A 26,524-nucleotide genomic window follows, 5' to 3' on the forward strand; every position below is an offset into this window, starting at 1 on the left:
TACTCATTGCATATGTGCAGTACATTGAAGATGAAGACAAAATAAGGACATTCATTTGTCTACTAATTTCTCAACATGTGAAGATGTTTTCATCCAATTTACAAATACTTTACCAAGCAAACATTCCCTACAGTATAGAGTGACCGGATTTCTCATGGTGGGATACGGAATATTCCAGATGCAAGAACTGAATCTGCATTCGTGCACTGTCTACTAATGCGTGTTATTCAGCACGATATTACACAGTTATTTTTTACAACATACTGCGAATAATAACACGATAAACTCTTTGTTCTTCTTCTTCTTTCGGCTGTTCCCTTCAGGGGTCACCACAGCGAATCATCTGCCTCCATCTAGTCCTATCCTCTGTATCCTCTTCTCTCAGACCGACTACCTTCATGTCCTCCTTCACTGCATCCATAAACCTCCTCTTTGGTCTTCCTCTCGACCTCCTGTCTGGCAGCTCTAACCTCAGCATCTAACCCTAACTCTCTTTGATCCTTGTTAAATAAACACACGTGTTTCTTTGACATCTTTATGCTGACTTGATGAAGATTCGGTCTGTACAACCTGCTCCTACTTCCCTTTGGCCCCCTTTTGCTTTATATTTGGTAATGTTACATTTATTAATTTGCTTTGCATGTATTAATTTGGTGTGTATTTATTATTTATTAACTTGTCTTTGGTTTGGTTCTGTCTTCATTCATTTGTTGCAAACAGTAACGCTTGTTTGCAATTGTTCAGTGTTGCTTTCACAGATTTTATTCGTTTCATTTGATGTTTGTAACCTATTAGTAGTTTTTTTTGTTTTGTTGCATTAACTGTTTGTTGATTGGTTGTTCTTTTATATACTGTAACTTTTTCTTTCTTCCTCCTTCCCCTGTGCTGGAGCTGGGGCCTGGAGATGGCAGGCTGGCCTTTACTGTGGTTATCTCACTGTTTGCCAGAGTGGAGTTAGGGTTGCAGTGAACCCTTTGGAGTGTGTGTGTGTGGGGTTTGGGGCACGTGTGGTTATTATTATTACATCGGGCATTATTAACGGTGTCAAGCCCCAGCTCCTTTACTGTGGTGTCCAATGTTTCTTGTTGTCTCTAATAGTTGTTTAACAGCGGTTCTTGTGGCTTGCTGTGTGGAACCTTTCCTCTGTTATGTTGATCAATTGAATGAGACTACTTTTAACTAACTACTTTATTGTTAAATAAAGATTTACACGTTTTATGCAAGGTACCCACGCCTCCTGGGCTGTTTTTCCAGATAACAATGGAACTGTGCACTTAAGAGCGTTTTCTACGAGCGATATTACGAACGTTCGTGTTGCTTTCACGTGCTTCTACAAACACGCACTTATCACGATCTCTGCTTTAAGTGCTACTTCAGAGTCGCTGTCCGTTTGTCAACTGCTGAAATGGCACCTTATAGAATGGCTCGCAGTTGTAGCACACACTTGTGTTTCAAAATGTTTAGCTTAATTATCATTTGCTATGAGGTCAAAAATCTATACAAGCACATAGGCTTGTTATGCAGCCTGGCTGAGTAAAAAAAAGAAATAAACATTTTTCTAAAGAGGAAACTTATGTTATTTTACAGGTGGAGCCAAACAAACACAATTTTCAGCAGGTTTAATGGCAAGTATACCAATAAACAAACAAAAAGAGAGAGATGTGTGAAGTGGGAAAACGGTCTTGGGCTACAGGGTGATATGGCTTTTGGATGATGAATTCTGGGTGGCATAGTTGTTATCTTTTGGAACCAGTAATATAATTTAGAAATTTGAGTGCTCATTGCTGCTATTCACCCTTGTAATGCCTCTTATTGCCACTTTTGGGAAGACAGTCAATCGATTTGATTCACGAGTCATAGGTTTTTGATTAAAAAAAAAACGATTTCAGCAAATTCTGATTGATTCGAATAGAGACAAATCACCTTAAAATAGCAATTTAAAGAAAAGTACCCATTCATGAAGGGTTCATGAAACTAGAATAAAACGTCCATTTTCATGCAGAGGCTCTGTTCTTTTGATATATTGCATGCTCAGATATTCCAACAAAATATTCTGGGGGCCATGACATTTTTTTGCAAATCATAAATTACTTAAAAAATGCTGACTTGAGCTTACAATAGAATCAGTTTTTGTCCACAAAATTACGTTTTTACTGTATATTTGGTCAAATAAATAAGCAGAAGAGATTTCTACATCACATTTTTTAAAATGTACCTGTCCACAAACTTTTGACCTGTAGTATATTTATTTGTTAAATGCACATTTTTGAAGCATTTTGACTAGTGTTCTCAGATGTCTTGAGTTAGTGGTGGATGCATGTTGGCGTATGCTCACTGATCTCACTGGCGATGACAGTCAAGTTGTACCAGGCTGCTGTTTCCCGATCCAAACGGGTGGCCACATACACTGTCCCATTACTAGGATCAATCCCGAACATCTGTTGTGCGTCACTGCTTTTTGAAATGCTGTATCTGTTCAAGGAAAACAATTGTTATTTGGGGCATTTTTTCTTATACACTTCTATTGTTTGCTACCACATGCAGATTTAAACCATTCACAAACAGCATACAAATCAAACAATCATGAACTGTCTGGACAAACACGTAGACTATATGGCAAATGCAATGTATTGTGGTCTGTAGATTCAGAATCTTTCAGTCTGTTTCTCCAGATTGCTCCATATTTACTGGGGGTTCTCCTCTGGTCTAACAGTATTAAACACAATGTAAGCTACATTATAAGTCAATGTTTTGTAATGTATGGTACTGGAATTTAAAGCAGCTCCCTCTCCTAACCCTAACCCCACGGATTGCGATGGACCTAGATAAGATCACTGATCAGTTCATAAGATCACCTCTAAACCTCCACTGGGTGTGAGACCAATATGGTCAAGGACCGAATGCCTACAAAACACTATGTATGCCTGCCTCATTTGGATTTGATGACTGCAGCATGAAACAGCATATTTTCAATAAAGAATCCTGCAGAAGAGATACTCAAGTCTCCTGGTTCCTGCTTCTGAGTTTCCTACTGTAACGCTTGGGTTCAAGATTGAGACTCTTGAAGATTCAAGATACAAGATGCAAGATTCAAGATAAATCACAAGGAGGGTGATTTATCGCCCTCCAAAATACCATAAAGACATTATAAATGACTTTTCAGATTTTCTGGCTGAAATTATGCCGAAGTATGATAGAGTTTTAATCATTGGTGATTTTAACATTCATATGTGTTGTCCCTCCTAAACATTGGTTAAAGACTTCTTAAAGGGATCCCCTGGTGTTGAGACTTGTATGGCTTAATATAACATAAATGATGTCTCTTACTGAATTATGTAGTAGAAAACCCATGAAAGATCTACATTATCTTAAATCGATTTTATATTTGGACCATGGGCGGCGGCATTTTGTTTGCGTTCTAGGTTGATGACGTAGAGTGGTTGAACTCCTCAATCAGCTGCCGTTACCCGTAGCTATTTTTACCACAACGCAACTCGAAAATTGTTTCAGAGTTAAACAAAACCAATGAATTGCTTTGTCATTGTACTTAAAACACACTCAAACATACATGTGCACACAAACTCACCTACACAAGTCACAAACAGATCGGCGGGCACACACACACCTGACAGACTGCTCTGTCTCAATCGAGATGTTGGGCTGCTCAGTCTCCACGACAGGGGCTGAATCCGAAATCGACCCCTATACCCTGAAATAGGGCATTATTTGAAGGGACGGCCATTTGTAGTGTTGTCCGACACCAGTGGACATGTTCGAGTGCAGTCATTCAGTCTCACGTTGCACCGCAATAACGAGTGTCCCTTCATTGGTTAGCCGTTCAGTTTAGAATTGATTTTAAGATTTTACTTTTAGTTTTTAAATCATTAAATAACATTGCTCCTAAATATCTCTCAGAGCTATTAAAGCCATATGCTCCACCAAGAGCACTTCGGTCTGGTAGGCAACTGCTTCAATATGCCCTAATGCAAGACTAAAGAGCAGAGCGGCCCTTTGCAATAGCGGCCCCCAAACTCTGGAATAATTTGTCTTTGTACATTAGGCACCTCCACTGGCTGTGTTTAAATCTCATTTAAAACATATCCGTATAGCGCAGCATACAACACATGAGTATGAGATGTACCTGTTAGGAGTTTATCTTAAGTGTGTGTTTTTAATTATTATTGTATTATTGTATTTATTATTGTATGTTATTTTATTTATATTTATATTTTTATTTATATATACACTTTGTTGAATATCTGTTGTTTTAAAAAGGTTGCTCTATAAATTATTTTATTTTTATTAATGTTGCTCTATAAATAAACTTTGATTTGATTTGAGAAGAACAAGAAAAAATGATGATGATGATGATGATGATGTTAATTGAATATTTAAATACACAGATGAATAACTAAAACAATGAACAACTGTGATGAATGTGGTTAGTGTCCATGGTAACGGATTGTGGCGGGAAAATTTAACAAAGGAAAACATGACTGATGAAAACAAAATTAATGTCCATGAAAACTAAAAGAAACTGAACATAACTGTGACACATACAATAGCCCTGAATCTATAGTCTGACAGTAGAACTGTGTCACGTCGCTAGGTGGACTGTGAGGGCTTTAGGGTTTTGTGGCGTTTGTGGCGTTTGTGGCGTTTGTGTCCATGGCCCCAAGCATATTCCATTGATTGAGTTAGAAGTTGGCAAACTAGGTTATGTTTTGAAAGTGTTAGATAAAATGATTTCAACCTCTTACAGTGTTACAGTGTTAAACCTCAAGGCATAAATAAAACATGTAATGTAATTCTCACCTAACATTTAGGGATTAGTAAGGATCAAAAGGGGAAATGAGAAGAAAAAAAAATACCTTATTGGGTTGTTGGTGGTGTCTGTGTCTCTTGCGTAGACTGCCCCAACTTGAGTGCCAATTTGGGCACTTTCTAGAACTTTCCAGCTATAAGGTGTTTCAGGAAAGATGGGTGGTTCGTCCACATTTGTCACAGTGATTTTGAGTGTTGTCCTGTCATGAAACTCATATGCATTTAAAAAACGTGTGTCTATGTTTTCATTGATGGCCTCTACAGCAATGATGAACCGCCTCTTGCTCTCATAATCCAGCGGCTACATAAAAGAGAGAACATATTTAAAAGACAGAAAACTCATAAAAGATCTGTAAGGCTTTTTGCATATCTAAAAGTGCTGCCTCAATATGACTGTTTCTAAATACAAATAAATATATGGACTGTATAATATAATATAATATAATAATTTTAAAGAGTTAATAATTAATACAAAATAATAATATTAAAACATTTTTAATCATAAATGAAATATTATTAAATAAAATGTAATATAATTATAAATGAATGATAAATGCTTGAATCTGAGAACATCATGTCCAATATTTGTAAATAACGGTCATGGAAATTTAGAAAAAAAAAATGGAAAGATGATGATTATAATACATAACACTGTATTGTACTATAAGACCTGAGCCAGTATGACAATCCCCTCTTGAGTGTCGGGGTCTGTCTGGATTGTGAAGGTGCTGCTCTCCTCGAGATCCTCTAAGCTGTAGTTCATTTTGGCATTCAGACCAACATCACTGTCGTCAGCCATTATCCTTCCCACTGTGCTGCCCACTGGGGCTGACTCTGATATAGCAAATGTGTACAAATCTGGACACACAGAGGAAAACACTTTCAATGTTCATGTGCTTTTACAAAGGAAACACAAAAACTACATACTGTAATAAATAACTGAATAATGATTATGTAAATTTTCACCACTCATACATCCATGCGTCTTTTCTGCCATGGTGCAATTTTGTTTACTCTGTGCTCTGATATTTTCTGTCCTTCCCACAACCTAACCTACTCAGAAACATTCCCCATCACCACATTGTAAGATGCTATTTCATGTTATGTATTAGGCTGCTTTCTTTACATTGGCTGCTCTACAAAGAAAGCCCAAGTTGAGTCTCTTTTAGTGCTTTTTACTGTGCAAAAAATCAGATATCTGATCCAAAAACTTGGTAAAGATGTTGAACCACAACCCAAATCTTCTGTGTATATAAATAAAATAAAAGCTTTCACAAAAATGATATATAATGTGATAAAGCCATGCTTAAAGGTGGTGCCTTTCCCATAAGTGTAATGTAATATATTTCATCTGTTTGTTTGTTTGACTGACTGACGTGTCGTGGGCATGTTTTTGATTCTTACTGTGCTGGAAAGTGGGTCCGTTGTCATTGACATCCATTAGGCTGATGGTCACGGTGGTTGTGGCACTGTAGCCTCCGTTGAGTCCCAGCATATCTTTCACCTGAACCACAACCAGATATATCTCCCTGGCTTCTCTGTCCATGTCAGGCCATGAAGTCACAATTATACCTGTGTTAGAGTGAAAGAGATATAAACATTGAACACTTGATGGCTGCTCTGTCAAGTCCTCATCGTCTGGGTGTCCTCTTTGATACCAATCTCTCATTTGAAAGCCACGTTTCTAGCATCTGTAAAACCGCATTATACCATCTTAAAATATATCAAAATTATGGCACATGCTTTCTATTTAAAATGCTGAACAGTTAGTCGATGCGTTCATGAGCTCAAGGCTAGATTATTGTAATGCTCTACTGGGTGGTTGCCCTGCTCGCTTAATAAACAAACTCCAGCTGGTCCATGATAGACAGACAGACAGACAGACAGACAGACAGACAGACAGACAGACAGACAGACAGACAGACAGACAGACAGACAGACAGACAGACAGACAGACAGACAGACAGACAGATAGATAGATAGATAGATAGATAGATAGATAGATAGATAGATAGATAGATAGATAGATAGATAGATAGATAGATAGATAGATAGATTATTGTAATGCTCTACTTGGTGGTTGCTCTGCTCGCTTAATAAACAAACTCCAGCTGGTCCAAAACGCAGCAGCTCGATCTTACTAGAACCAGGAAGTATGAGCGATACTTGTGCAATAATCACTGAAATAAGTGCAATAATTGTTCAATCGTTTTTTAATAATCACTGTGAATAATAACTATATTTGTTTGATGCCAACTATATTAATTTGTTTTAGTGGTTGGTATAGGGGATGGCAAGATTGACCAATAAGTATCAAGTATTCCACAGAGCCGTGTAATAAAGAGCAGTATATAATACTATAAATATATACGATATTGTGTGCAATCTATCACACCTACTGGAGCCTCATCAACAGGTCATGCATGTGCTGAACAACTTCTGTGCTGAGGTTATCTGCTTACTAACCATTAAACATACCTGGGTATGCACATAAACTGCTCTCTGGAATAATGCCCAGATGCTTGTCAGTTCTTGTGTTTATGTATGTGTGTTGCTTGCTATTCACTTGTCTGAGTGTTTATTAAAGACTTATTTCATCACATGTTTTGGAATTAACCCTACATACTGTTAAAAATGTTATCATTGTTCCTGGGCTAGTAAATAAGACACTGCATCAGCACAAAATTAAATTAATATTATAACATATCTAGTGTACAAGACAGATCAGAAATCCCAAATGCAGTATTTCAGAAAATTAGAATATTACTTATGACCAATACCAAGAAAATATTTTTAGAAATCTTGGCCGCATGAAAAGTATGAGCATGTACAGCACTCAATACTTAGTTGTGGCTCCCTTTGCCTGAATTGCTGCAGCAACGCGGCGTGGCATGCCATGGAGTCAATCAGTCTGTGGCAACATCAATGAAAATGTGAGAGCCCAGGTCGCTCTGATAGTGCTTCTGCATTGTTGGGTCTGGCATATCACATCTTCCTCTTCACAATACCCCATATATTTTCTTTGGGGTTAGGGTCAGGAAAGTTTGCTGGCCAATTAAGAACCAAGATACCATGGTTTTGTGACTGTGGAAACTTTACACTGGACCTCAAGCAGCGTGGACTGTGTGCCTCTCCTCTTCCTCCAGACCCTGGGACCCTGATTCCCAAAGGAAATGCATCATTTACTTTCATCAGAGGACATAACTTTGGCCCACTCAGCAGCCCTTTCTGTCTTTAGCCCAGATGAGACTCTTTTGATGCTGTCTGTTGTTCAAGAGTGGCTTGACACAAGGAATGTGAAGCTGAAGCCCGTGTCCTGCAGACGTCTGTGCGCAGCGGTTCTTAAAGCACTGACTCCAGCTGCAGTCCACTCTTTGGGAATCTTCTCCACATTTTTGAATGTGTTTTGTTTCCCAATCCTCTCCAGGGTGCGGTTATCTCTATCGCTTGTACACTTTTTTCTAGCACATCCTTTCTTTTCCTTCACCTCTCTATTAATGTGCTTGGACACAGAGCTCTGTGAACAGCCAGCCTCTTTTGCAGTGACCTTTAGTGTCTCGCCCTCCCTGTGTAAGGTGTCGATGGTCGTCTTTTGGAGAACTGTCGAGTCAGCAGTCTTCCCCATGATTGTGTTGCCGACAGAACTAGACTGACAGGCCATTTAAAGGCCTTTTGGGTTAGAGCTGATTAGAGTGTGGCACCAGGGGTCTTCAATACTGAACCTTTTCACAATATTCTAATTTTCTGAGATAATGAATTTGGGATTTTCCTTAGTTGTCAGTTATAATCGTCAAAATTAAAAAAAAAATAAACATTTGAAATATATCAGTCTGTGAAATAAATCAACTTTTTGATTATATTTTAATTATGACCAGCACCTGCATTTCATAAACCATCCACCTCTCCTTTTAGCAAGTGAACTAGGCCTAAGAAACCCAAACAACAGCTGAAACAAACAAACAATTTTTTTTTGGCAAAAATGCACAATGCTTTTTTTTGAGAAAAGGGGGCATTGCACACCAACACCAAAACATCTTCCCAACTGTGAAGCATTGTGGAAGCTTCAGGGTCTGGACATTTTAAACTTCATTCAAGGAACAATGAGGAAAATTACTTTAAGATAATGATCCAAAGCAAAGTAAATCTGCATTAGACAACTATTCCTAAACAAATATTCATAAGCTGAAACAGATTTGTGGATTTCTCCATCTTTTAAAAATAAGATGGGACATTATAATAATAATGAATATATCACAGCTCTTTTCTGACATGTCAAACTTGTGTTACAAATCTCTCATGATCTAAAACTCCCCTACTTTATGCATAAATGCCATTTAACCCTAACCCTAATGTGACTGTTTAAAGCACAAAGGTTATTGCTGAGAAAGATCTGCACCTGTTTTGGGTTCCACAGAGAAGTACGGCTCTCCCTGCAGGATTGAATAAATGAGTTTAGCGTTGTTCCCAAACATAGGGTCATCGGCATCTGTGGCTGTCACCTGGATAACTGTGGTCCCTATAGACAAGAGCAAATGGAGAATGAGGGAATACAGTGGTTCATTCACATATTTCATTATGCTACTCTCATTTACGAAAATGGTTCAATTGTGTCTATATTGTAATTGTTCCTAGTTGTCTTCTGTCCTGTCTCTTATTTGCTAAATTTGTGTATTTGTTCTCACTGTCTGTAGCTAAAATATGTTGCCTACATCTGTTAGCTCATATTAACCCCCTGGACCTGAAGAACGTGCCACTCTCTTTGCTGTATTTTTCCTCATTACAGTGTAAAACAACTTAAAATACTCCATCATTTTTATCCTCACAGACATGAACGATGTCTTTAGAAAGCTTAAAATGTCTACTTTTATTTAAGTAAACTCGTTTCGATAAATAAAGGAAACAAACAGGATGTGCGTTCTCCCATCTGTCTCCCTGTGAAGTCCATTCTGAATGGCATGTGAAAATGACAAAGAACTCAGAGAAAACTTGCCACACAGACACGACAGATATCTCTTTAAAAAGCTTAGAATATCTACTGAAATGAAGTCTAACCTAACCTAACCCTAACCCTTTATATAAAAAAACAAACATACTCTGTTTATGTAGTAATCCATATGAAAACAGCAAGAGGTCCAGTTGATCAAGTGGCTGCTCATGATCTGTAATGTGACCACACCCACGCATGCACAAAGCGATTCACATGCAAAGCGTCCACAAGGAAGGAACCCGAACCTGTATATGCCCCCATCACTTCAAAACAATGACTCGTCTTTACAATTCTTCTGATTTCATAGAATTCAGAAGAGAGACACGCTGTGAGTTTATCTTGGATTTACCTCAGAATAAGAAGAAAAACGCGATTTTAAGATGACCTTTTTAAGGTAAAACATTTCTTCTTACTTATATTAGTTTTATTGATGCACACAAACTTTAGATTGTAGGCTACTAGTTGAACTATTGCCAGACTTAAATGTGTGAAATCAACGGAAACGTGTTGAAATATCAAATAGGTAGGCAACCTTTCAATGAAGATACATGTACGACAACCCTTAAACTTACCCATACCACCACACCTGCCCCTAACTTAACCCATATCCCACCTCAATATAAGCAAACATGTTTTACAATACAATATGAACACAATACTTATATTGTACTTATATTTTGATTTAAGTACATAGTAGTTGAGGTCACCTAATATAAAATGGGACCAATAATTTAACTGAAAAAAAAAAAAATCACACTGGCCCTCATTTATCAAAAACGCGTACACAAAATTTCCAGCGTACACCCAAAACCACGGTGACTTTGAGATCTATCAATATGGACATTGGCGTACGGCACGCTCAAATCCTACGGCAGCTCAGGAGGTGGTGTACGCACACACACACGCACACACACACACACACGCTCAAATCCTACGCCAGCTCAGGAGGTGGTGTACGCACACACACACACACACGCACACACACACACACACACACACGCTCAAATCCTACGGCAGCTCAGGAGGTGGTGTACGCACACGCACACACACACGCACACACACACACACACGCTCAAATCCTACGGCAGCTCAGGAGGTGGTGTACGCACACACACACGCTCAAATCCTACGGCAGCTCAGGAGGTGGTGTACGCACACACACACGCACACACACACGCTCAAATCCTACGGCAGCTCAGGAGGTGGTGTACGCACACACACACGCACACACACACGCTCAAATCCTACGGCAGCTCAGGAGGTGGTGTACGCACACACACACGCACACACACACACACACGCTCAAATCCTACGCCAGCTCAGGAGGTGGTGTACGCACATTTGAGTTAGTGTGAAAATGCGCAGAAAAACATTTCCTAACACCTCAAAACGCACTGACAAGATATGCTATATGACCCACTGTTAAAAACCACAACAACAACATTCAGTGTTTATTTTTGTGAAACACATGACCGTCAATGTTTAATTTGTGTGACTTTACCAAAGCGTTTGATTTGTAGGCATATGTATTCCTCCAGTCGCGAGCCTGTGCGCTTTATCTGACGTTTCAGGCCCGCCTGGCCCAGCAGCAGCGGACGGACTGGGACTAAAATAATTCAGACTGACAAAATAATAAAAATGACCTTCTTCTTTTAAATAATAATAAAATCAATAAAAACAACATTCTTCTTCTAAATAACAAGCGTCATTAAGAATAAAAATTATAATAATAAGAAGAAGAATCTTACAAATTGTCATGTAATTATTAATGTGAATGAATCTTACTCCACATCACATCATCATCACTATTGTACACCCCAATACATGTGCCGTGATACGAAATTAAATGCTAATTGTTTCAAAACGTGCTGTAAAATAATGCATTGTGATGGTAATTTATCATCCAAACAGCTTTAAACTGCTGGAGTGCGCTCCTCAACCTCCACACTATTAAGAGTACTCGTAATTTAGGTCCATATTTTGTTTTTGTGGGTGCCTTTAATCCCACTCTTTAAACTCCCAAATAAAACAATATCTGGTCTCATAAAACAAAATGTGTTTTTTTTTCCACTTCCCTGGTGATGGTCTCGATGGGCGCGTCTCAATCATCTCACTAGTCCACTAGTCAGGGCACTGATCAGGGAGTCAGCCCATTGACTTATGTCCTAATCAGTGCCCTGACTAGTGGACTAGTGAGATGATTGAGATGCGCCCGATCTCCACGTCGGAGAAGTTTCGCTTCTTTGCCGTCTTCTATGTGTCCGTGGTGTAAAATGAGGGTGTGGAGGAGGCGGAGACTTGAATATGTAGGGGTTTGTTATTCTAATGACGATTGTTTTTTTAGCCGCCGCATTTATCAAGGGCAAGTATTGCGTACACCTGTATTGCAGAGGTGCGCACAGCTTCATAAATCAGGCGGTGAGAGGAGTGTTAGCATAATCTTACGCCAACATATACACCAGTTTCTACGCAAGATTGATAAATGAGGGCCACTGTGATGAACATATGAAACACAGTGGTCAGCACACCTGTGGGACACATCTCTGGGATGCTGGATACATAAGGCTCATTGATAAATTCTGGAGCGTTGTCATTGATGTCCTGGACTTTAATGATAAACTCGGATTCAGGTTCAACAGGCTGTTTGGATCTGCGGTTGATGGCCTGGGCTTGCAGTATGTAGAAGGGCTTCAGCTCGCGATCCAGGCGCTGTAATGAGTGAAGGTCACCTGTGTACTCATCAATGTGAAAGATCTCACCAGCTCCTTCACCTGACAGGATGTACTTGATAGTAAAGTCCCCTGTGTCAGAATCTGATTTTAACTGAAGGAAAACAAACAGGATAAGAAATTTTGCAAGATATAATTATATATTGACATATAGTTCATATATTTCAATTATATAGCCTATCATTGTATGTCTCTCATTCACAATAAGAAGAAGTACCAGGACATTGGTCATTGTCATTGGTGCTTTTTAAAAAAAAACGCACATGAAACTTCACATTGACTAACACCTGCAGGTTTGGGTTACCATTCAAAAGTACATTTAATTGTGTTTCTAAAACATTACTTACATTTTACTCAACTTTTTTCTAAACTTTTCCATTATTTTATTACTGCAAGTTAATATCTTAGGCTTTAGGCTTGTTATTATTATGATACATGTTGCTAAATGACACATAATTTATTCATGAGCTCCCCCACATTTCTTTAGTTCTGAGGTATGAAAGCACTTTGTGAATAAATGTTTCACTCCAGTTATACCTGACCAATCTTCCTTGGTGTTGGATCTTCTTCTTCAACAAATATTTGGCTCCAAATCCAGCCTCGTCTCACTCTGAGATGGGACCCACGAGAGGCTTTACTTGAATGGATTTCATGTTGTTTCCCTGAGATTATAAGGTCACCCCCAAGCCACCCAGGCATGATGATCATGAGGAGCACATGAAGAACAGAACAGTTGTCCATTGTTGAGAAGTTCTTTGAATCAGTGTTTCTTTGAATGTTATGGATGCTTGATGTCAGGGTGATGATGCCAAGGGAGGAGATGGACTCAAACAGGATATGAGGCAAAACTCCATTAGAAGGAAATGAGGACTTTTCTGTTATTGGGAAACAGGAAAGAGATTTATAGGGTTGAGGTGAAGGTGAACAGGATTCTTCAATAGACCAATGTATTGGAGTCTAGACAAAGCACAAATAATCCATTAGGGTAGAATGGTGTCTAATCAGGTGATGTGTAATCTGCAAGGGTTTTCAGAAAATCTCATATATTTAGTCGTGAAATAAACAAAAGATAATTATTTTTTTATTTCAGCCATTTTATTGACTTAAGCTAGTCTTGGTCACTAAAGTATTTGTAGATGTTATTAATGACATGGATCTGTGTCTTTCCTACCACTGTATTATATGGTTCTGTCTCATTGGCTTTATGTATTTTTCTTATGTCTCGTATATTTTGTTATTATTTTATTAAACATTACATTGCATTTGGATCCCTGCTAGTGATGGCAGTCCGATTGATTTCAGCAAACTGGTTCTTTTGGATTGTCCTTATATGTTCAAACCGGAGTCAGACCATGATGCCTGCTGAGCCAGGGAATATGTGCTGCATGAAGAGAAACATCTATAGTATAGTTTAGTGTAATTATGCTTATAAATTAAGTTGTCATCTTGCTATTATCTGCTATTAGTACAAGCATGTTGTGGCAGACCCTGTCCAAATGTTGGCAAAACTTTACATATGAGTTTTATAAAGTTTATGATGCATACATACAAAAGATCAAGTGTCCATTTTCACTCCAGAAAATCACAGTTAGAGCTGAATACAACAGTATAAGAAGTGTGCATTAAAGTCCAATCCATAAACTCTCCCTCTCCCTTGCAGTATCATCCACATACACAGATAATTGCACAAAAACACTTGTTGCAATTAACTGTAAACACATATATAGAGACCTTATGCCTTTTTGGGGGTGCTTAATAAATTGGTCAACTTTATATATGTGGCATTCCGACGGGAGGGGTTATAGATTTATTTCAGCGACTACGCCACCCTGGAAATTCGCCAGGGACGATACCAAGTAAATTCTCTTTTGTTAAGACACCACAGTTTCGTTATCTATATGGGTGAAGAGACGCAGGTCGCATGTATGAAAAATTACTACTTTAGTGTATCAATCTTGAATAAAAGACAACTTCAGAGCAGGAGTCGCCAATCTGCATCCGACACACACACACACACACACACACACACAATACAAATAATACAAAATGACCAGAAGCGGAGGTATCTGGAGGGTTAGGCCCACTGTCCAATTTAGAACGTTCCCGTGATACAATACATGCCCATACCACACGTGAAGATTGGATACAAGAAAACACACAGCACTAAGTGTGAACACCACACTATGGCAGCAGGACGTCACCCTCCAGAAACTCTCAGCTCCTGTAACAAAACAAAAACACAAAGAAAGAATCTAAACAGACAACAAAAAAATAATACAAAATGAAACATTAACAATTGAAAATAACCCTAAATTAAATTAAAGACAAATTCACACATAACACACTTAACATTCACTCGGACTTCTGGCAGTCCAGTTACAATGTCAGAGTGAGGTGACATACGTTGACTGAACACACACAGTCCTGATATACAGCCACTAGAATCAAACAGGTGGCAGTCGGCGGACACAGATCGGCCAGCAAGGCCGCTCAGACCTCAAAGGCGATAATCTCAGAAACAGTTACTATTAAGATGATAAAACTGAACAGCACAGAAATTAAACTGTGGTAACAGCAGACTTTCAGGAAAACCGAGTGGCAATAAAACAGTCGGACTTGTAATAGCAACAAAACAGCAGCGCGAGCTCAAACGCGTTTCATGCAGATCGTCACATCAGCATCATCTATGCTGAGCGTCCGTGAAGGAACGGATTCTCCTGCTAAAACAACAATTGGTTAGCTCACGAAATTGAAACGTTAGTCAAAAAGGTTAACCATACATACCGAGTGATTGTCACGGAAATGCATAGCTGTACAATTACTCACAGCACGAATCACCGCGGCTCATGTTTACATTAAAACCACTGGAATTAAATGAACGAAAGTTACCACAAACAACATATTAACATGGACAAACAATAGCATTTAGCTTACCTACACATAACAAAAGCCTGCACGCACACGTCACCACAAGGCTGCAGACCAAACATTCCCTCACTGAATGGTGGCGCACCCTCGCCCTGGAGGCGGAGCTTGAAATGACGCACCCTCAGGTGGGACACAGGGTTTTAAATAGACAGGTCTCAAATGCTGATAGGCCATCACTAAATACAGGGGAGGGAACTTACTCACCCTGCTACATATACATAAAACTCTGATTATGTGTTATGTGCAGTTATGTGCTCTTCCTTTCATAACTGCTTTAACCAGTATCACTCGAAAGAATTTAAGCTGGATCACAAAGAGTTGGTGATCCATCCTTGAGTAACAACTGTTTAACTAAACCTGTTTTGTATTGTCACAAAGCAGTCTGATGGCAGAAGATTCATGCATGCATCCTTTAAACTAATTTAGGTATTTTTGGGCACATTCCGTTCAAAAATAAACTGTCTTTTACTTAACTTTAGTTTACCTAACTTCACAGTTTACATGTAGAAATATGTATATTTTTGTAAGTTTGTATATATGCTTGGATGTACAATTTGGGTGTACTGACAGTATATTTCCCTACACATATATTTACCTACGCTTTTGAAACTTCATAGCCAATGAACTTTGCAACATTCACACTGCTGAAATAAATTGGCTTGGCTTGCTCAGTTGGGGACACTAAATGTTCAACTATATTACCGATCTGCCCATATTGACATCACAGTTTTAACCAGAGCGGCTGTACAGCCGAATCAAACTCTGTTGCATTATTTTCCTGTTAACACTGTAAAGCTGCTTTGCTATATAAATAAAGGTGACTTGACTTGACTAATGACACTATTGATTTGTAGATCTTCTTTACAGCTGAAACTGTATTTGTTTTATAATTGAAGAACTATGCAACACTAATACTGTTATTTTCCAGCTAATTACAGTGAAGCTGCTTTGAAACAAAGTTTTGCTTAAGCACTATAAAAAATAAATGTGACTCGGCCTAACAAAAATATTTTAAAATCGTACAAAAAGACAATGTAAAAGACTGTGCCCTAAACTGCTTTAGTAACCCTAGTTCAGAAGTCCAGTATTGGAATTCTGGATGGGTTTGACAAGATATAGCATATAGTGTTAGTAATAAATAAACTTAATGTGATTGTATTTTCAACCAAACCAGTGCCAGTGAGATGTTATTCTTATACTGTCTTATGTTTTAAATAAATTATTGTAAATAACTAAAGAAATAAATAACTAAATACAGAATTTTCACTTATCTTTCCAAAATTAGATTTTTATTTTTTATTTTTTTATTGTAAAGACAACATTTCAAAAATGATTTGAGAAATCTCCTTATATAATACATCTGGCACATATGGAGGCAGTATTTATCCCAGACAGTTCCAAACTGCGATGGGTCATTCATGAACAATTTATTCATTGCCCGTCACATAAAAAATAAAATAACAAAAGGGTTAGGAAGATTTGGCAACTCTGTTATAATTAAGAAAAAAGACTAATAAAAAAACTGAACAAGAAGCTAAACGATTGAACCGTAAAATGACCTGATGTTCCCATCACTGTTGTCAAGAATTTGGGGGACAACAAATAGTTCATTGTACATGAATAAAGATGAAAGTATTTTGACCACAGTTCATTCAGTATGACCCAGAGTTTTCCATCTTGTAAAAGTCAGTTTTAATGAAGTTATGATATAAGAGAGCAGGAATGCGTGTTTTGCTATTTTAAATCTATCTATATGGGTTTTCAGTATAAGCAAAACCTAAATTGAAACTTCATATCGCAAAGCCGTAAAACATTTTTTCCTCAATTTAAACACAAATAAATTAAAAATTGCCTAACCAGCCAATAATGTCTTGTGTCAAATCACAAGCTAGGTATATATTTTACTTTGACTGTATGAGTCAGAACGTGGTTGAGGCAAAGATGAAAAACATGAGGCTGTCCTCTCCTCCCCTCCTCTCCCACCGTCTCTTGTCCTTCTGTTGGACTGTTCTCCTCCTCTCCCACCGTCTCTTGTCCTTCTCCTCCTCTCCCACTGTCTCTCGTCCTTCTGTTGGACTGTTCTCCTCCTCTCCCACCGTCTCTCGTCTTTCTGTTGGACTGTTCTCCTACTCTCCCACCGTCTCTTGTCCTTCTGTTGGACTGTTCTCCTCCTTTCCCACCGTCTCTTGTCCTTCTGTTGGACTGTTCTCCTCCTCTCCCACCGTCTCTTGTCCTTCTGTTGGACTGTTCTCCTCCTTTCCCACCGTCTCTTGTCCTTCTGTTGGACTGTTCTCCTCCTCTCCCACCGTCTCTCGTCCTTCTGTTGGACTGTTCTCCTCCTCTCCCACCGTCTCTTGTCCTTCTGTTGGACTGTTCTCCTCCTCTCCCACCGTCTCTTGTCCTTCTGTTGGACTGTTCTCCTCCTTTCCCACCGTCTCTCGTCCTTCTGTTGGACTGTTCTCCTCCTCTCCCACCGTCTCTTGTCCTTCTGTTGGACTGTTCTCCTCCTTTCCCACCGTCTCTTGTCCTTCTGTTGGACTGTTCTCCTACTCTCCCACCGTCTCTCGTCCTTCTGTTGGACTGTTCTCCTCCTCTCCCACCGTCTCTTGTCCTTCTGTTGGACTGTTCTCCTCCTTTCCCACCGTCTCTTGTCCTTCTGTTGGACTGTTCTCCTCCTCTCCCACCGTCTCTTGTCCTTCTGTTGGACTGTTCTCCTCCTCTCCCACCGTCTCTCGTCCTTCTGTTGGACTGTTCTCCTCTCCCACCGTCTCTTGTCCTTCTGTTGGACTGTTCTCCTCCTCTCCCACCGTCTCTTGTCCTTCTGTTGGACTGTTCTCCTCCTCTCCCACCGTCTCTTGTCCTTCTGTTGGACTGTTCTCCTCTCCCACCGTCTCTCGTCCTTCTGTTGGACTGTTCTCCTCTCCCACCGTCTCTTGTCCTTCTGTTGGACTGTTCTCCTCCTCTCCCACCATCTCGTCCTTCCCCTCCTCTCCCACCGTCTCTCATCCTTCCCCTCCTCTCCCACCGTCTCTCGTCCTTCTCCTCCTCTCCCACCGTCTCTCGTCCTTCTCCTCCTTTCCCACCGTCTCTTGTCCTTCTGTTGGACTGTTCTCCTACTCTCCCACATCTCTCGTCCTTCTGTTGGACTGTTCTCCTCCTCTCCCACCGTCTCTCGTCCTTCTGTTGGACTGTTCTCCTCCTTTCCCACCGTCTCTCGTCCTTCTGTTGGACTGTTCTCCTCCTCTCCCACCGTCTCTTGTCCTTCTGTTGGACTGTTCTCCTCCTCTCCCACCGTCTCTTGTCCTTCTGTTGGACTGTTCTCCTCTCCCACCGTCTCTCGTCCTTCTGTTGGACTGTTCTCCTCTCCCACCGTCTCTTGTCCTTCTGTTGGACTGTTCTCCTCTCCCACCGTCTCTCGTCCTTCTGTTGGACTGTTCTCCTCCTCTCCCACCGTCTCTCGTCCTTCTGTTGGACTGTTCTCCTCCTTTCCCACCGTCTCTTGTCCTTCTGTTGGACTGTTCTCCTCCTCTCCCACCGTCTCTCATGCTTCTCCTCCTTTCCCACCGTCTCTCGTCCTTCTGTTGGACTGTTCTCCTCCTCTCCCACCGTCTCTTGTCCTTCTGTTGGACTGTTCTCCTCCTTTCCCACCGTCTCTTGTCCTTCTGTTGGACTGTTCTCCTCCTCTCCCACCATCTCTTGTCCTTCTGTTGGACTGTTCTCCTCCTCTCCCTTCTGTTGGACTGTTCTCCTCCTTTCCCACCGTCTCTTGTCCTTCTGTTGGACTGTTCTCCTCCTTTCCCACCGTCTCTCATGCTTCTCCTCCTTTCCCACCGTCTCTCGTCCTTCTGTTGGACTGTTCTCCTCCTCTCCCACCGTCTCTCATGCTTCTCCTCCTTTCCCAACGTCTCTCGTCCTTCTGTTGGACTGTTCTCCTCCTTTCCCACTGTCTCTTGTCCTTCTGTTGGACTTTTCTCCTCCTCTCCCACCGTCTCTTGTCCTTCTGTTGGACTGTTCTCCTCCTCTCCCACCGTCTCTCGTCCTTCTGTTGGACTGTTCTCCTCCTCTCCCACCGTCTCTCGTCCTTCTGTTGGACTGTTCTCCTCCTTTCCCACCGTCTCTCGTCCTTCTGTTGGACTGTTCTCCTCCTCTCCCACCGTCTCTCATGCTTCTCCTCCTTTCCCAACGTCTCTTGTCCTTCTGTTGGACTGTTCTCCTCTCCCACCGTCTCTTGTCCTTCTGTTGGACTGTTCTCCTCCTTTCCCACCGTCTCTCGTCCTTCTGTTGGACTGTTCTCCTCCTCTCCCACCGTCTCTCATGCTTCTCCTCCTTTCCCAACGTCTCTTGTCCTTCTGTTGGACTGTTCTCCTCTCCCACCGTCTCTTGTCCTTCTGTTGGACTGTTCTCCTCCTTTCCCACCGTCTCTCGTCCTTCTGTTGGACTGTTCTCCTCCTCTCCCACCGTCTCTCATGCTTCTCCTCCTTTCCCACCGTCTCTCGTCCTTCTTTTGGACTGTTCTCCTCCTCTTCTGCCTGATTTGTGTCTTATATAAACTGTTTATCTCATTCTGCACCTGAGTTCTCTCTCTCACATTTTCTTGGCACAGGCTTCTCACCAATCTTAAAAAATGCAAACAGAACAACAACAATACATTGACAATAACAGACCAAGAACAACAGAAAATGAGTGATAAACACACAGATAAACACTAAATGAGATAATTGGTTTTGAATGGCGTCATGGCGTCATATCCGGGGTGAACGCTGGCGCTACCTGCTGCCGCTGCTCCTGGATATTTTGACTTTTAGTAGTTGTTTTATTGCTGTTTTAAGCTGTTTTATAGCCATCATCTATCTGTGATCTGCCTGTTACGCTGACTACAGCGAGTTCGGACCACCGCACGCTATCAGCTGATCTGTGTGATACTTCTCGTGGCTGCCGGTTTGCCTGCCGGTTACTGACCTCTGATTCTTCACTCGAGGTGCCTTTGGTGCGGGAAGCAACTATGAAGATCATCGGACTGCTTGTATGGATTAACTACGTCTGGGTCATCCTCTCTGCAATATACCACCCTGCAGTGTTGATCCTTCAATATTCTGCGGCGGAACTTCTCCAGCTCCGCTCCCGTCCTTTTGAACTCCCGTCAGCTTTACATTTCCATCCAGATGTTGCGTATCAACCACGTCGACCGTGCAGTCATCGTGGGTCTCGACGAAGCTACACCATCGATGACTCGTGCTCAATACGGTCATTCTGGTCGTCGAATCCACGTCCAGCAAGGAGGTCTACACGCACTGTTGATCATGGTGTACTAACCAATTTGGCCAGATCGGTTGGCAACGATACTGGAAAAAACAATCTCTCCTTTGGATTACTCAACGTACGATCACTCTCCAATAAAGGACCTCTGGTGCATGATATGCTGTCTGACCGTAAGTTTGATTTCCTCTGTTTAACTGAGACTTGGCAGAAACAGGATGATTTTCTCCATATTAACCAGTCTGTTCCTCCGGGTTATGCCTTTATTTGTAAATCCCGCGCTACTGGACGGGGAGGGGGTTTGGCAATACTTCATAAAGAGAAATGGAAAGTATCCCAGCTAACTGTGCCTACATATTCTTCATTTGAATCGATTGCCCTAAAAATCAATGGGGCGATTCCCACCATTCTCATGTCTATCTACCGCCCCCCTAAGAGCAATCCCTTCTTTTTAACTGAACTTTCTGAGCTTCTGACTTACATATGTCCCATGTCTCCGAATGTTATCATGCTGGGGGACTTTAACATTCATATAGATGAAGTCACCAACACAAGTACAAGTGATTTTCTATCCTGTCTGGATAGTTTTGGTATGCTGCAATTCACTAACTTGCCCACCCATTCTAAAGGGCATATCCTTGATCTAATTTGCTGTTCTGGCATTATTCCGTATAATTGCTCTGTTTTCAACTTGTCCATATCAGACCATCTACTTGTGTCTTTCTGCATCCAACTGACAGTTTTTAAGGTAAATCTGTGTCGTTCTATCCAATTTCGGAACATTAAGAACATTGATGTGTCTTCTTTCTCTGATGAACTTGCCATCTTTTCCAGCAAAGCTGATTTTACTGATGCTGATGTACTGGTTTCTTATTATAACAATGGACTAACTAAGATTTTGGATGATTATGCACCTGTGAAAACCCGGACTGTCTCTTTCATTCATTCTGCTCCATGGTTTACCCCAGAACTTCGTCAACTTAAAACTAAAGGTCGTAGGTTAGAGCGTCTGTATGCCAAATCTGGTCTCACTGTACATAAACAAATGCTTTTTGAACATGTCCAACTTTATAAGGATGCACTGTCTAAAGCTAAATCTGATTATTACTCTATTTTAATTGGAGCCAGAGAAACAAATTCAAGATCTCTTTTTTCTGTGGTAAAAAATATCTTACGACCACCGGATTCTCTGCCATTAGACATGTATTCTACCACACTATGTGACAATTTTATGACTTTTTTTGAGTCTAAGATTAAAAATATTCACCAACAAATACTTGCTAGTAACATAGGTTATAACTACTGCTGCTCAGTTTTTCAAGTGTCCCCACACTCTGGTCTCTCTTCTTTTTTATTACCAACCGATGCGGAGATACTGCGTCTTATCCGGGAATCCAAGCCTACTACCTGTTGGCTTGATCCTCTGCCAACTCACTTAGTCAAAGCCTGTTTACCATCTTTATCTACATTAATTTCTAAAATTATCCATTGCTCACTTGCTTCTGGCTATGTACCCTCCTATTTCAAATCTGCTATTATTATTCCAATCCTTATGAAACCAGGGGCAGATCCATCTAACCTAGATAATTACCGTCCGATTTCTAATTTGCCATTCATCTCTAAAATTCTGGAAAAATGTGTTGCAACACAGGTAAATGATCATCTGTCCAAAAATAACCTGTTTGAGCAGTTTCAATCTGGCTTTCGTCCGCACCACAGTACAGAGACAGCTCTTGTCAAAATCACTAATGACTTGTTGTTGGCAGCTGACTCTGGTTTATTAACCATTCTTGTCCTTCTCGACCTGAGTGCGGCCTTCGACACCATCTCGCACAAAATACTCCTTGACAGGTTAGTTTCTATTGGGATCACTGGCACACCCCTGTCCTGGTTTATATCATATCTCTCTGGCCGTACTCAGTTTGTCCAATTAAAGCACTTCCGATCAAGATCATCGACAGTCACTACTGGTGTTCCTCAGGGCTCTGTTTTGGGTCCGCTTTTATTCATTATCTATCTACTTCCACTTGGTCATATTTTCAGGAAATATGGCATTCACTTTCACTGCTATGCCGATGACACCCAGCTATACTTATCTTCCAAAACCTCTGACTTTTTTCCACCACCTCTCTTGTCCCGTTGTTTGGCTGAAATTAAAGACTGGCTCTCAGCTAACTTCCTTAAGCTTAATAGTAGCAAAACCGAGGTCCTACTTGTAGGGACAAAATCCACATTGACAAACTCTGACTATATACCTGTGGATATTGATCAACATCTCATTTATCCCTCTTCACAGGTTAAGAGTTTGGGTGTAATTCTGGATAGCACACTTTCATTTGAAGCCCATATTAATAATATTACACGTACCGCTTATTTTCATCTGCGTAATATTAATCGCCTTCGTCTATCCCTTTCAATGAACAACACTGCAATTCTCATTAATGCACTAGTTACCTCACGTATTGATTACTGCAACGCTCTTCTTACTGGTCTTCCTTCCAAACTTCTCCATAAACTTCAGTTGGTTCAGAACTCTGCGGCTCGTGTTCTTACTAGAACTCCTTCTACCATGCACATTTCACCAACTCTCCAGCAACTTCACTGGCTTCCAGTGAAATATAGAATTGACTTCAAAATCCTGCTTCTCACATTCAAGGCACTTCACAGTCTAGCTCCTCCCTATCTTACTGATCTTCTTCATATTTACACTCCTTCACGCACTTTACGATCCTCACTATCACTCTCTCTTGTCTTACCACGTATACGCTTAAAGACCATGGGAGCTAGAACTTTTAGCCATGCGGCCCCTCGCTTGTGGAACTCTCTCCCTCTCGATATCCGTAATATTGACAGTCTGCATACTTTTAAATCTCGTCTTAAGACCTACCTTTTTACACAGGCTTTTTTATGATTTACTACTTATTTTTCTGTCTCTATGATGCATGTTTGTTTTAAGTGTGTTGATTTATGTATTTATATTGTTATTGCTGTTTTTCCCTGTAAAGTGACCTTGGGTGTTTTGAAAGGCGCTGTTAAATAAAATGCATTATTATTATTATTATTATTATAATTAATAAGACACAGGTGTAGCAAATGAGGTCAAATCAAAGACCATGACAACTAATGAACAGGGACAAAGGAAACATGAACTAAGGGTACATTTACCCTAGTGCTGCACGATTCATTTGAAAGAACACAAACTGTGAATAGTCAAATCCCATGCTGAATGCCATTATAGATCACATGTGAAAGCTTGCCTTGCATTATGATCATTGTATTAAACTTGAGTGTTCACTAAAGCAACATTAGCCATTATAGACATATTGATTCAACTGACTTAATAGACAGCACAAGACCAATAAGTCAAACCTAATAGCTTATATTATAAACAGATTTCCTCAAATAAACGTTAGTCCACATAAGCCAGCATTGTTGTTCGTTACCAATCCGAAAACTTGCATGTCCAGGATGAACACACTTCTCGTGTGTGAAAAATATCTGCACACATAACGGCTGGCAAAATCTCACAAAAGCTTGTGTACTGACAACTATACGGGTAAATAATGTATATTTAACTTATATCAACATCCTAAAGCCTGCCAGGCCAGTAGATGGCAATGCAATTGTGTAAAGAAACACCTATAGACATAACACATAATACTCATGTATACAACGTTACTTTATCTCAAATTTGCGTTTTTTGTATTTTATAAAAAGGCAATAAAAGTATAATTTTCAAAAATTTGCACTTTGAAACCCCTTTTGAAAAGTCCCAGAAAACAGTGTTGTGGATATGGCCTGCAACACAGGAAACTGAACAGAAAAAGTGCAAATCAAACTCAAAAACCTAAAGTAGTATATTTGACATAAACTGACTTTAAATGCAGCAGAGAATTACAATTGCAATGCAGCACCAAACACAATACTAGTGTTTTTTGCTAGTTACTAGTTACCTGACGCGTTATCATTTTCACGTCCAGCTCCAGGTTGTCTAAATATCAAATGCACTGACACATCTGTTCACTCATGGGCTTCTGGTCTGAAAACCAGGTGTGTTCAGGTGCAGACGAGACTCTGAATGGTTTATTGCACATTGCACCCAAAATACACCCATGACTCATTAAGAGATGAGGGACGACCGTTTTGGACCATTAACAATCACCAAATTCACATATGTGAAAGTATGTTTAACATAGTTTATCTTCTGAGTTTATTATTTAAAATGTGCATCTATTACTGCACACAACTTTTTTTGGTAAAGATTTTTTGAAAAGATGCAAAGACATGACTGAAGATTGACAAACTTTGTCCCAATCCTACAGTAAATTTTCAGCACAGTTTAATTGATCATTAGGGAAATCAAGTTGTGATGTGTTGTTTACCGTCATGCATGATGGGTAATGACACGCTGGGTTCAAGTTTAACTATGGAAATAACTACACATCACATAAAAAATACAGTTTATGTGCGTGTAAACTTTTTTTGTTAAAGGTTATGAGAAAAAGTTTAAATTGTGTGTGTGTGTGTGTGTGTATATATATATATATATATATATATATATATATATATATATATATATATATATATATATATATATATATATATATATATATATATATATATACATACATACATACATACATACATACATACATACATACATACATGCATACATATACATGCTAACTAATGAATGGAATCATTATTTTTTTTTAAGTTTTGACTAACTTTGTTTTAAATATTTCGAATTCACTGTCACTGACAAGCTTACAAAAAGTGTTATATTTAATGTCTGTTATTGAGGTTAGACATGCACAGTCCAGATGTTTGTCATGATATAATGTGGATGTTTTGGTGACGAGGATAGACATATTCAACATAATATTTTACAGTTTGGGTACTATTTTGAAAGTCAAGTCAGCTTCTTTTATATTGGCTTTTTACAACACTAATTGCTTCCAATCAGCTTTACAGTGATAATAGGAAATTAATTTAGCTTTAGAAAAAAAGCTAAAATAAGTTTGGGATTGATTAATTTCTGTTGTAATAACTGATTCGTTATTTAATTTGCCGCCACTTAAACAACACTATCCTCAAATAAAACAGAAAACCTCCAATGTGTTACAGATGCAAATGTTCATGCTAAATCATCAGATTGAGTAAATTAAAACAGCTCACCTGTTTCTCTGAACAATATCAGCAATTCCCTGAAAATCACTATCAAGCTTTCCTCAGTAGTTTATGAACACAATTTTAATCTGTTAACTGGTCACAGACGGCAGTGCTAATGCTCATAACTCTCAAAATGGTTCGTCCCTCCAATGACCAACTCCTATTTCTCCCCCATTTGTCTTTTTTCCTCATACATTCTGGAGGAGAGCAAACAGTGCTTGTATTGTCCGAGCACAGTGACACACACATCTTTCTTCTTCAAGCAAACAGCCTAGACCAGTGGCCACAAATCTCAAACCTCCGACTCCAACAATACAGCATTTATTAGCTTTATCTCACTGCAGGCCTGCAATATTCATCTGAGTGCCAACTGTTCCCTAGACTGATAGGAAGAATGTTTCTGACATTTAAAGGCCCCATGAGCCCCTTTTTTCCTTATTGACACACAGGCATTATGACGCTCCCTACAAAAACATGAACAGTTTGTGAAAAGAAGCAGAGTGCTGGCAAACACTGTCCACAAAATGGGTAAAACGTGCTTAGTAAAAAGTGATGTTCGTTCTGTTCACAACTCTTGTCTGTTCTCTCTCTCTCTCTCTCTCTCTCTCTCTCGCACGCACGCACGGGA

At 39.9% G+C, this 26,524-nt stretch overlaps 1 protein-coding gene across 3 annotated transcripts in view; it reads right to left on the reverse strand.

The window, feature by feature from the left end:
* cdh19 (cadherin 19, type 2) overlaps positions 1–26,045 on the reverse strand; it is a 36,985-nt gene extending 10,940 nt beyond the window's left edge. For 2 of the 3 annotated variants that reach the window (XM_067435103.1, XM_067435102.1), the window contains exons 1-8: positions 25,903–26,045; positions 13,078–13,415; positions 12,340–12,634; positions 9,221–9,340; positions 6,229–6,396; positions 5,495–5,682; positions 4,872–5,125; positions 2,336–2,472 (exon numbers count right to left, since the gene is read on the reverse strand). In XM_067435103.1, the coding sequence (XP_067291204.1) occupies positions 2,336–2,472; positions 4,872–5,125; positions 5,495–5,682; positions 6,229–6,396; positions 9,221–9,340; positions 12,340–12,634; positions 13,078–13,281 (1,366 nt within the window). In that variant the 5' untranslated portion in view covers positions 13,282–13,415; positions 25,903–26,045. Of the gene's footprint in view, positions 1–2,335; positions 2,473–4,871; positions 5,126–5,494; positions 5,683–6,228; positions 6,397–9,220; positions 9,341–12,339; positions 12,635–13,077; positions 13,416–14,667; positions 14,762–25,902 lie in introns of all 3 variants that reach the window. The other variant, XM_067435101.1, reaches the window with a different exon arrangement.
* Positions 26,046–26,524: the final 479 nt, after the last annotated feature.

Source organism: Pseudorasbora parva, chromosome 24 (genome assembly GCF_024679245.1).
Source record: "Pseudorasbora parva isolate DD20220531a chromosome 24, ASM2467924v1, whole genome shotgun sequence".
NCBI lineage: Eukaryota > Metazoa > Chordata > Actinopteri > Cypriniformes > Gobionidae > Pseudorasbora > Pseudorasbora parva.